This window comes from Gouania willdenowi, chromosome 5 (genome assembly GCF_900634775.1).
Source record: "Gouania willdenowi chromosome 5, fGouWil2.1, whole genome shotgun sequence".
Classification (NCBI taxonomy): domain Eukaryota; kingdom Metazoa; phylum Chordata; class Actinopteri; order Blenniiformes; family Gobiesocidae; genus Gouania; species Gouania willdenowi.
Window position 1 is genome coordinate 23,672,525 of NC_041048.1, and position 12,448 is coordinate 23,684,972.

The window sequence follows — 12,448 nt, forward strand, 5'->3', positions numbered from 1 at the left end:
TGCTTGGGAGTCTCAACGTCCAAGGAAGTGAATGACTAAAACAGGGGTCTGCAACCTTTACTCTACAAGGAACCATTTAACCTCAACTCACCTGGATTAAAGTCCTCCCGGAGCCGAAAAATACCTTCTTAATAAAGACAATACAGTGTATTAAATTCTATACAGCTAAAATTATATAGAATAATGTTTCATTTAATTTGACTTGATTTTTATTGATCATGTAAATGGCAACTTAAAAACTGTTTAAAATAAAATAAACTAAATTGACATCAAGAAATAAAACAGTACCTTGCACATCTCAGTTTACATGAACACAATGTCATATATAGAAGTTTTTTTTTAGTTAATGTATTTGAAAGGTTTGATGTAAAATTGATGTAAAATTATCTGTGTTCAAATCAGGGGACGGATCTGGATAAGCATAATGCTTTTTTCCGTCGCCCTTTCCGGCATGAAAAAGGACAAAAAAAAAAAAAATAATGTGATTCTGCTCTGAATGTCAAAATGAATTTCTGTGATTGCAACCATGTCGGAAATGAACTGAATAAATAAAAAAAATAAATAAATAAAAATAACACATGATCAAGTGATCAACACATGCTAATTGCTTATTTCTTGCCACACATAAAACATGCATATTTAACTGGTACATTGGTGGTTAAATGAATCTGTCCCCACACAACTAAGATGTCTGTTTTCTTCCAGAATAGTGTTTTTGTTGTTTAGTTATCTTACCAGGGATTTAAAACTTAAGGTTAGCCACAGGTGCAGAAAGTTGATGATTTGTAGATGTTGCAGAATGGTGAAGAAGGAAGGTGCTGAGTCATTGCACAATGTGATTTATTTTTAGGTTAACAAATTGTCATATCTTGATTTTATTTGTCATTAATCATTAATAGCCTCTGTAAAAAAATAAAAAATATTTATATATATATTTCAATAGTTTTTTTAAAGCTATAGGGAGCCATTGCATAAGAGTCAAAGAGCCACACAAGGCTCCAGAGTCTTAGGTTGCAGACCCCTGGACTAAAACAACAGATTAAAATGTCACTTCAGCCTAGGGTAACATTGCACCAGATATAATTAGGAGCAAAAATGTGCCGAGAACATAATGCTGAATGGCTGAAATCTTAAAATGGCAAAGCCCACATCACGCCAAACTGGACCTGGTCTTCGGTAAAAAATTGTACTGCCAACTAAAACACTAATAAATTACAAACGATTAGTGGTCAGGATTAAACCTGTATGTCTGCTGATCGCTTCATCTAATCAGACCATGGCTGTGTAAACCACGCCTCCCCAAAGCCCTGTGCTATTTGAAAAGTACTACCCACTGATAAAACTACCAAGGTGAAAGATCTATGCTGTGGTTCCACCAGTTGGAACCCAGACAGTGCTGTGGGACATTCTAAGTTCCAGGTTAAAATGTGTCTAAGAAAACTAAATAACCAAGTCTTTAACTAGCTAAAAAAATGAAAAACTCAAACTTTGTTTCCTTTGAAAAATTTTTCAATGTATTATTAGCACAATGCAATGGGATGGAAAAGGAGCATGTGTCAGACATAGTAAACAGTTCTAAACCTGGTAAAAAAAAAAATGATACTGATACTCTCGCACTAGATTTTGAAGCTGACTCAATATCTAGATAATGTGCCTTCCTAAACATTACCCCAAAACTACCAATACTGACCAGAGAATTAGTATGCAGCGCGTTGCTGATACACATTCTCATCAAATCGGTCTCCTTCCTCTCAGGCTGGAACCCTCCCTCACATCGGTCTCCTGGGATCTTCCGATATCTTGAAAATGTAAGGATAACACAAAAACACATATAAGACAATAGTTGCGTATGTCGGAATGTGTATGTGTTGTTTTATGTAAGTGTGGCAACTTGTTAAATCCTGTATATATCAGTACCAGTGGCCCTGTTTGGGTGTTGGAATGTCATAAATCATCTAGTATCTCCTCACCCACTGGTCTGCAGCTGCTCTGTGGTGCCATTCAAACAGAACTCCAGAGGATGACCCTTCATCTCCTCCTGCTCTACACACTCTGAGCTGTTCTCTGGACGATAATACCCAAAGTCACTGTAAAACAAAACTCAAGTCAGATGCTATAAACACTCTTTATCCTTTTATAACTTTTTTTTTCAATTATTCAGACAAATTGAAGCTGATATTCTAACTTTCTACACATAAACGTAAAGCAGTAATACACACCAGTGGTAGTCATCCAGAGTGCACGGACAGGGCGACGCTGTCTTACTGACAGAGAAATCTCTCTCATGCCAGCAGACAGAATCCTTCCTTAGGCGAAGGAAGGTCTCCTGGTAACCCAGCACACAACCATCAGTCGGACCACTGGGGTCTGCAGAGTGAGCCAGCCACTGCACATAGTCCCCCTCATCACCTGAAACACACAGGCATACACACTACTTACTCAGACCACTGTGACAGCAGCTAAACTTCACCTATCGTCTTCCATCTACTCACAGTCTCTTGTGAGGAGCTTCCTGAAGTCTATAGTGATTACCACCCACTTCCTGAAGTCATTCCTGTATCCCCACAGGCTCACGTTCATGGAGCGAGAGCCGGGCTCGCTGTCCATTCCACTGAAGTGAAGTGGGTCATTGGTGAAGTTATATGTATTCCAGCACTGCCCTTCATCTGTTGAAAACCTGAGAGGACATCCAAAAGGTGGCAAAACAAAAGTATTATTCACTGAGTGGGTGCCCGAGACTACAGATCCCATCAAATACGAACAAGATTAATGCTGCTTTAGATTGCACTCGCCAACCCAAAAGATCTGGGTCGTCAAATTTCGAAATCCGAGGTAAAGGCGTATCAGTGAGCTCAGAAAACATGACTGGCCACAGGAAGCTGATGTTTGTTTTCATATTTTTCCAGGAGCAAAAATGTCTACAGGGGAAATACATAAGCTCCTCGATGCCATTTTGCGAAAGCGTTTATTCTGATCGACTTGGGGTGCATGGGTACAGCGCAAATTCCCAAGTCGGGGTCCTGAGCTCAAGGGCCGTTTTATTGCACTTTTCCAATTTGTTCTGTCGGATTTATCCGGGTTCTGAGTGCAATCGAATGCAGCATTTTAAAAAAAATTATAAAAAAGGACAAATTGTGATGATTGAATCAGACTTTATCTGGTTGACAGGTGAGTTTGTATGCTCCACAGCCACCAGTAGACCACCAGAGTCCATGATTGCGTAGTGATGTGGGCCCCTGAGGGCCAACAGCCAGGTGTATCCTCCATCATCAGACACATACACATCAGGGGAGAGCGCCGACTCTGCATCACCAGTGCTGCCTAGAGGGAGAGAAATGTTGTGATGATACAACAAAATAGGATGAGCGCATTATTCCCGAGTGTAGCTGTGTCTTACCGTGAGCCAGGATGACACCCACAGCATTAGGCTGACATAGAGGCAGCATGGGGACGTTCATCCTCATAGTGGTGCTGTAGGAGGCGTGGATGTGAAGTCTGCACTGTACAAACACAATAGTGATCTCAACCAATTGGAAACAAAGAGACTTGAACAAAGATATTGATAATGTTGGATCAAAAAAGAAGCTAAGCCACTGATGACAACTGATGAAAAGAAAACTGGGAATGTTAGTGTCAGTATTTGTCTTACTCTGTTGGGTCTGTTGGTTGAGCTGTCAGTGCTACAGTGGCTGTTTTGCGGGTGGCGCAGGGTCTGCCACTTTCCTCCCTGATTGTAGGTGATCACTGTTTCCAATGCACCGTCTGAAACAAAGTTAGCAGAACAAACGTTTACCCTCAGTTACAATCACAAATGTGCTTTAACAGTAAATTCATTTTCCACTGTTAAATCATCCCACTCCACAATAAATATACAATATACAAATACTTTAGTCACAAAGATAACATTGGTTTTAGTTTTTACAGCATAATGACCAGCTTGGGAGGAGTAATTTAACACTTGCATAAACTCTTTACTTGCTTGCATAATCATGATAGCCTCAAACATGACTGAGGTAGGCAAACTGTGACCACATACAACACAGTGTGTGACCACAATAAAGAAGTCTGTTGGAGGAACTGCACAAAGAGTAAAGCCAACAGAAATGTAGCTAACAGTGGATGGAATTCACAGTCTGCCTTCTGTTTTGTTTTTCATTCACCTTCTATGCCCATGTTATCCTGTACACGGTCTTTGGCTGCTGCCGGTGTCTTTTCTGGCACACATCAGGTGCACAGTGCAAGACATAAACACACACACATTTACTGCTTACAGCTCTGGTCATGGTAGATTGAGGATGGTGAGTCCTGCATACATGTTTTTCACTGTGGGAGGTAACCTGGGGGGTATTTCATCAAAGTGTTCTTAACAGACCAGGCCTACAGTTTAAACCTGCTTTACCCAAGCCGTCCGTGACCAAACGGGCTTTTCCCATTTCATCAAACTCTTCTCAGCTTGAAAAGCTGCAGCTCAGACAAGCCAGCAAGACAGTGACAGCTTAAGTGTAAGATCAACAAGATCGATCACAGATTTAATGATCAGAGATGTGAGAGCGTATGTGCTGCAGCTTTTACTCTGACTAAACAGCCAACAGAAACCACTGCCGACAGCAACAGGATCTGTTACTGAGCAGTGAGGCTGAACACGTTTTAACAAGTTTCTGTGGTTTGAACATTTTCAAAATATCAGAGAAAACAACTGAAGCTTGTATGATCACACACTAATCATGTGAGTTTGATGAGGTTTTATTTTAACACGTCAGAGTTTAAAAAAAAAAGACAATGCAGTAACTCACAATTAAATTATATGTAATTTATGAGACTTGTGAGTGTTTTATGAATAGTTTCTTGGAACTCAGCACTAAACATTAAATGTAAATGAACACTTAAATTTAAATGACACTGCTGGATGTCACGTCCAACACTGCAGACGCTCCCGGTGCACAGTGCACAGGAGGTGTGTGCACTGTGCACCTCCAGAAAAAGTGACAGTGCTCAGAGATTTTTGCATCTGCCCTGTAAATGTACTTGAAAACCCTCTCACTTTCTGTAATCAGAGCTCAACTAAGGATTCTCAATGATATGCCGTGCAGTAAACGGGAGGCGATGGATACCAACGTATCTTCATATAGGCATATTACTGATGGTTTAACACACGGAGACTGTGATCATCTCATTAAAAAGTATGGTACACATTAAACACGTAATAATAGGATGATTCTATTGTCATTGGATCGATTTAAAATCCTATTTAAACATTTACCATGATATTATGTTTAATTTCTTTTTAAAATACCAAATTAAAGCCGTAGATGGTGAGAAAATGTGGAACAGAAGTCTTTTTCAAACCTAGCCTGCTGCTTAAATCTGGTCGGGAGCAGGTTTAAGGTGTTTTCTCTTTGATGAAATGCCAACATCCCCCGTGAACTGAGGAGGAATCGATGGGGATGTCATGCGGGGGCAAAGTGCCATGCAAGGAGAAGATATCAGCCTGTCCCCCTGTCTGTCATGGGGAATGTTAGATCTATCTCCAATAAGATAGACAAGCTAGCGGCGCTAACCCTGCATGAGAAAGACTTCCGGCTTTGGGAACGGAAAGAACACGACTCCCCCAGCCAAACTCTTACGGTACCTGGTATCCGACCTGCACAAGCCATGAGCACACCGCTTCACCATTGTGTCTGCTCTGAGCATGTCGGACCCTGTTTACATAGTAACGGTTGCTCGAACATATGATTGGACAAGGACTGTTTGTGGGCGGGTTTTGCGAAAGGTCAATTGCTGCTACTCCAATCAACCTTACATGCATGTTTTTGGTGTGTGTGAATACGTGGGGAGAACCAATGCAATCATGTGAAGAACATGCAAACTCCACACAGAAATGAGCCATGAAAGCTTCTGGCTCCAAAATACAACTCACGCTTTTTTGCTCTAAGGCAGCTGTGCTAACCACCACAATAAAGTGCTTTCCACTTTTGAACAATCTGCCAAAAAATCATCCATCCATGTATTTTCCAACACACTTGCTCCTTTTCAGGGAGGGTCTGTTGGTGCTTATCTCCAGCAGTAAATCCCTAATTACATATTTGTTCATTATCATAATCATTAATGGTTTTTTTGTACAAAATTGGCATCACACTATAGTTCTGAATTTACTTGTGTGCTCTCCAATGTTTCTGTACTTACCAGACACTTTAAAAAAAAAACACAAATTGAGACAACTGAGTATTGTAAAGTAAAAAACTTGTTAAAAGTTTAGGAGATTCTGAAAATCTGTGGAATGCAGTGAAACATCGTAGTTGCAAGGTTTGGTTTTCATGCTGTGTTGACGCACCCTCAGTGAGAACACTGGTCATGTAGACGCCCCTGAGAGAAGTGATGACAGTGAAGTCCGTGTCACTTCCTGTAGTTGTGTAAAGATGGCGCTCCAGGGATTTTGAGAAAACTGTTCCTCGGTCATCAGACACGTAAATGGTTCCTACACCTGAGTCTGCACAACACAGTGTAAGAAGACACACAAACAGGGAGAGACAGAGAGAGGTTACAGTCAGATCTACAGATCACTACAGTGATCCAAAGGCAAGCTATATTTTTGTCTTATATGCATTAAATCACTCTTAAAGTTGCTAAGTTACTCACCATTACCCACAATAATTATTGTATGTCATCCTCACCTCCAGGGTCATCCACATGCATGAAGATCATGTCTTCATTGGCTGCAAGGATGGAGTAAAACTGCTCGTGATTGACTGAGGGAAGCTGAGCCATGTTCCAATGTTCACCTCCGTCCACTGAGACATGGATCCTCCGCTCCGTCTCCTAAGACAGAAATAGAAACACATCGTTCGAACAGTGATCAATTTATTTCTAAAACAAGAGCACGCAAGGAGCACAAAAAACTTCCGCCATGCGCCAAATATCCTCTTTGCCAGATATTTGCAGTTATCTGGATCAGTGATCCTGATCATCGTACTATGATCTACGTTTACATGCAGTCAATATCCAGGTAAAGGTCAATATTCAGGTTTCTGAAACATTAGGAATAACCCGTTTACATGCATGAGCAAAGAGAGTTACTCCCGTATACATGGAAGTTGTAATATCCCGATCTAAAACGCCATTTATGTTTTTCACCACACTAATGAAGTAGTCGGTTTCCTGCTCGCTCCAAAAGTGCGGCGTGGTGCCGAGTGCCTTCTCCATACTTAGCTCTGCTTCTTGGTTACTTCCGGTAGGCTGCGTGCCGCATTCAAGAACTTACTCAAAAGACCAAGATTCCTTGTAAATAGAATATGCGCAGAACACAAATTAATATTACTTTCGATGGGGATATCCCGAGACGTGTTTACGTGACCGAAATTTCAGGTTAGAAAAGGAGTAACCCAGGGGTCATATTCTGGTTTTTGACTGTGTTAACGTGACAGTGCGTGACCAGGTTATTGCTAATATTCCCGTTATGAATGGGTTATTGACTGCATGTAGTCACACTTTAAAGGCTTGGAAGAATGTCTATCCCCATTAATAACCATACAATAGGTTCAAATGTAGGGGCACCCCCACTTTTCTGAAAAATTGCCATGAAATGCGCAATCCAAATCCGATTTGTATATAACTCAGTGGGGTTGAAGTCAGTTTGAAGAACCAACCAGACATAAGTGGGTAATGTTTTATAAAGATTGGTCAATTACAAACCAAGAGGGAAATTTTTAAATTTCGCCAATGATGAGAGATGAGGATTTATTGATTTTTTGAAACTGTTCCAATATTAGTATATTGATCCAGATCCCCTCCAAAATGTAATGGAATCTTCCATAGCGTGAGGTCTTCTTTGATTAGAATATTGTCAAAATCTGTTAAATGCCTTTGACGTAATCCTGCTATCATTCAAACAAACAAACAAACAAACAAATAAATAAATAAATAAACGCCGAAGACAGTATCACCTCCTTAGCGGAGGTAAATGAATGCATGTGTGACATACAATACTCAACAGACCACAAAGAGCTTACAATGCATCAAATTATTACGATCTCATCTATATCAGTAAGGTTAGAGTTCTCTGATAGCACAGTGATACATTTAAGTTTAAAAATGAATACTAACAAAGGTACGTTGAGCTGATTGCTATGTGTCTAGCCTAACAAATACAGGCTAAACCAATTCACCAAGTATTGTAACACTGTTTGTGTGACCTGTCTTTTTTTAACTGGCATTTGTTCATGTGGATCTTGTTGGGTTCTTTTTCTTACTGTTGACTTTATATTTTGTTAAAGCGCACTGAGATGACTTTGTTGTAATTTGCGCTATATAAATAAAGTTGAGCTGAGTTGAGTAAGTCGCTGTTTTAATTTAATCAATTAAGACTGAAATTTGTACCAGCAGTAATGACACCTTTAGGAAAATAATGTAATTTCATGAAACTTTAATTTAACTCTTTCATTCAAATTTCCCTCTTTTCCTTTTTGAGCATTTTATTAATAGAAATTTATGTTTCAACACAAGCCACAAGGAAAGCAAAACCAACTCCAGGTGGAGCTACTGACATCACAGTGCAGTTTTTAACTATTTGTATGAGTGTGTGTTTTTAGTCTTCACAAACAAATAAAAAGTCCAAATACGACGTCGTTCAAGGGAGAATATATGTAGACAGAGAGAGAATCTTGAAAGATAAATAAGAAAGAACCTTTGCACTCATTCACACAATCACATACCGTTCCAGTCATGATAGATGCGAAGACAAATCTTCCACCCAGAACAAAAGAGAAAATCTTTGTTGCAATAGTCTGGAAACTTCTTCCATAGTCCGCTGTTTTTCTCAACTCCAACATTCCTTTGTCATCTGGAAGAAAGAAATAGTTACTATTTGAAAAATAGCCATATAGGTGCAACCATTGAATCTGTACTTACTGCATGAGCCATTGGTGTTTGTTGTAAAATAGATGTTGCTCTTTGGGCCCCTGTGTTAATGACAGCAAAAAAACTGATCATAACTTGTTACTTCCTAACAAATAAAAAGTAGACGAGCTTCAGGATTTTGCAGATTTCACAAAAATATTGGATCGGATTTTCCGTGTTAGCCAATCGCAAAGCTGCACTTTTTTCTCCGTCTGGTTTTGCTCGCTGCCAAATCAGGAAAAAAGTTTTCACACACACTGCCCAGATTTGGCTGGTTTGCAGCAAAGGAATCCTAATGTTGAGTCATGATTCAATCTGACAGCAACTCTCTAGCTTCTGCTTTAAATTTAGGTTGAGGCCTACATGGCAGCTGTGGTCAAGCAGAGCCAACACATTCCCACAATCCAGTGTTTATGACACGACCACCTGAACTCTAGTGAGTGATAAGTGATGCTGTGAGAAAGAGGGATGAAAAAAACAAATATGGAGGGACTCACACAAACACACACACACGTTAGATTGTGGTGAAAAAATACAAATATTCACACACTGTGTCGGACAGTTAAAGAGTTTCAACAGAATTACATTGGCACACAATCAATTTTCTTCTCAGTCGCTAATGTTCTTTGTGGGTAATCTGTAACATTTTTAACATTAGAAAAAGTCCATCGAACTCATTTATATACAAATAAAAAAATGGATTCATTTGATCTCATCGTGGGCACAGAGATTCGTCTAACATAGGATCTGCTTTGAAGCAAAAACAAACTCAATGAGAAAAAGAAGATAAATCAAAGGTGAAAAATGAAGGGGAATGTCTCACCATCGAACCAAGCACACGCTGTCATAAATCTTCTTCCAGGTGGCACCAAAGTCCTCAGACAGCCACAGCTCCAACTGGAAATGAGTACGAGTATAGTGTGTATGTACTTTTAAACACATTACATTAGACTTTATTCAAAACCCATCAAATGTATTAACCAGCAGTTGGGAAAAGATTGGGAAAATGTCAACACTGGAAAACCAAAGAATAATACCGAGATACTGAGAGTCAGTAGTGTATTGCAGTCTGCAGGGTTGTACAGCATCTGAATGAGAGGCTCAAATGGGAGGTCAGTGGAGGCAAAGTTCAGACCAAAGTCCTGAGAGCGAAACAGTCGGAATCCTCCAATATCAGATACGACGCCAGTCAGAATCACCTACAAACAAAACATAGAAGAGGAACAATGAAGTTTATGCTGATACATAAAACTAAATCTAAAAACACCAAATATTCTGCAAATCCTGCTTAATATAGTTTTTATCTCAATCTACAGTATAAAGCAGTGTTTCTCAAAAGGGGGTACGCAATGGCACTACAAGGGGGTAATTGAGAGAGAGAGAGAGAGAGAGAAAGAGAGAGAGAGAGAGAGAGAGAAAGAGAGAGAGAGAGAGAGAGAGAAAGAGAGAGAAAGAGAGAGAGAGAGAGAGAGAGAGAGAGAGAGAGAGAGAAAGAGATTTCATATATTTAAATGAATAAATTGGGGAAAAAGCAACTCAGCAGCATGAAGTTATGCCTGGAGAAACACTATGAGATGCTCACGTTTACATGGGAACTTTAATTCCTCTTTAATTCAGAATAAAAGTTAAATCATCTTTCAACTGACCTTGTAAACACTTAATTCCTAATGCAAGTTTAATTCTGAATTAGACACACGCACGCACACACAGACAGACACACAGACCAGTAGGAAGTCTGTATTCATACATGCATGGGCAGACTATCTATATATACAGTCTGCCCATGCATGTATGAATATATGTATATATATATATATATATATATATATATATATATATACGATGTGCTGCGATTGGCTCTGGCGCGCACGTGACTGTGGTGCCTCCGGTGGACATTGGACAACAACATTTATGAAATTATTTGTCAACGGTATTATTGCAGTAGTCCAAACAAATCCGACATTGCACACTTTTGAACCAAACAGCAGCCATGTTGAAAGTCTGAGCTCTGAACCTCTGAGATATTTGAGCCACACAGACAGACACACAGACAGAAACACAGACAGACGTTCCTTGTTTTTATAGAGTGATTAAAACAACACACAATCTTATACAAATGTATATCTATAGTTTCTCTTTGTGAATCTAAAAAAAAAACAAAAAACATCTGACTTCAAACATGATCAAAAACTAATTCTAGAAAATAGTCTTTGGGGTCGCCAAAAATTCTTGATATCAAAATGGGGTCACGATCCAAAAAAAGGTTGTGAACCACTGCACTAAATACAGTTTCTTTCCACTTATTTACAAAATGAGATTCTTGTGTTGTCACTTGTTCATTCCATCATTATGACCTAAAGTAGTTTTTCACAGAATTCTGAGCAAAACGTAGTAGTCGGACAAAGTTAAATAGAAAAGTAAGAGAAAGGGGGTACTTGAGCCTAAACAGTTTGAGAACCACTGGTATAAAGGACAGTTTTAGCATCAAGATACTAAGCTCACTGTTCTGTAAGATGGCCTGAATAGATATTTAATCTGCTTTATGAATGATTTTTGTTTTCATGGCATAGCTTACCTTCCCTGTGTGGTCTGGACTGACAGCAATGCCAAACTCTGTCTGAATGAAGGTGTGATTAATCAGTGGAGTTACATCTTTAAACGTCTTCCCGTAGTCTCCGCTGGCAAAAAGACATGTAAGCAGTTAGACACCCAGAGTACTGTAACTACAGTAACCCTTTCAGCAGTGGTTCACTATCACTACTGACCTCCTGTAAAGGTTGGACTGACCGAAGTGCATCATGAACAGCGGGAGGTGGAACGTTGTCAGCACCAAAAGCACCTAGGGAGAAGTGACACATGAACTGGTAGAACATCTTTGTTTTTAATGCTGCAGGCAGCACAGGAAAGATAACTTACCCCTGTTCCATCTCCCACCCAAGCTGATGACAGTGAACCCATGGTTCGCACTTTGAATGTGAACTAAAACAAAGAAATCAAAAAGAAGTGCAGGTTTAAAGGGCAACACAATAGTAGGAAACTACCCTTAGACACCAAGCCCTCCAAGATACTCCAGAAATATTTAAATTTGATGTATTCACATGCAAAAAAACAAAACATTTAAATTATTATCATTATTTTATAATTATTTAAAGCTGCTGGAGAGGATAACTTTGATCAGATAAAGACACACTGAAGGCCTCACAGATCTATAAATTGACGAACATTTGCTTGAAAAAAATGTGAAAGGGTGAAAATGCAGCTTGAAAGTTTGTTTTGATCTGCATGTTAAACACAAAGTTTCACACATTGCATTGTGCAGTGTGTGGAGTCCTGTGAACGAATGCATAGAAGCGTTTCTTACTCCATTATCATCTCCAGCAGCATTTATTTTACACACGCTGAGTCAATACAGTAACTAAAAAACCTAACAGTAGAAATTACCCTGCTGAAATACATAAAGCACCAAATGTGTCTTTAAGTTATAGTCAGAGTATAACATAAAACACATAATAAAAGTTCTCTAAGAAAATAAGCCATTTGATTGCACTCTAATTGT

At 39.4% G+C, this 12,448-nt stretch overlaps 1 protein-coding gene across 1 annotated transcript in view; it reads right to left on the reverse strand.

Moving 5' to 3' along the window:
- LOC114463886 (sortilin-like) overlaps nucleotides 1–12,448 on the reverse strand; it is a 28,292-nt gene that overhangs the window by 3,618 nt on the left and 12,226 nt on the right. The window contains exons 2-17 of the mRNA XM_028447749.1: nucleotides 11,809–11,871; nucleotides 11,658–11,731; nucleotides 11,468–11,570; nucleotides 9,930–10,091; nucleotides 9,716–9,789; nucleotides 8,905–8,954; nucleotides 8,709–8,836; nucleotides 6,672–6,816; nucleotides 6,332–6,487; nucleotides 3,650–3,762; nucleotides 3,398–3,500; nucleotides 3,153–3,321; nucleotides 2,493–2,677; nucleotides 2,220–2,409; nucleotides 1,971–2,087; nucleotides 1,691–1,799 (exon numbers count right to left, since the gene is read on the reverse strand). Of these exons, the coding sequence (XP_028303550.1) occupies nucleotides 1,691–1,799; nucleotides 1,971–2,087; nucleotides 2,220–2,409; nucleotides 2,493–2,677; nucleotides 3,153–3,321; nucleotides 3,398–3,500; nucleotides 3,650–3,762; nucleotides 6,332–6,487; nucleotides 6,672–6,816; nucleotides 8,709–8,836; nucleotides 8,905–8,954; nucleotides 9,716–9,789; nucleotides 9,930–10,091; nucleotides 11,468–11,570; nucleotides 11,658–11,731; nucleotides 11,809–11,871 (1,941 nt within the window). The remainder of the gene's footprint in view (nucleotides 1–1,690; nucleotides 1,800–1,970; nucleotides 2,088–2,219; nucleotides 2,410–2,492; nucleotides 2,678–3,152; nucleotides 3,322–3,397; nucleotides 3,501–3,649; nucleotides 3,763–6,331; nucleotides 6,488–6,671; nucleotides 6,817–8,708; nucleotides 8,837–8,904; nucleotides 8,955–9,715; nucleotides 9,790–9,929; nucleotides 10,092–11,467; nucleotides 11,571–11,657; nucleotides 11,732–11,808; nucleotides 11,872–12,448) is intronic.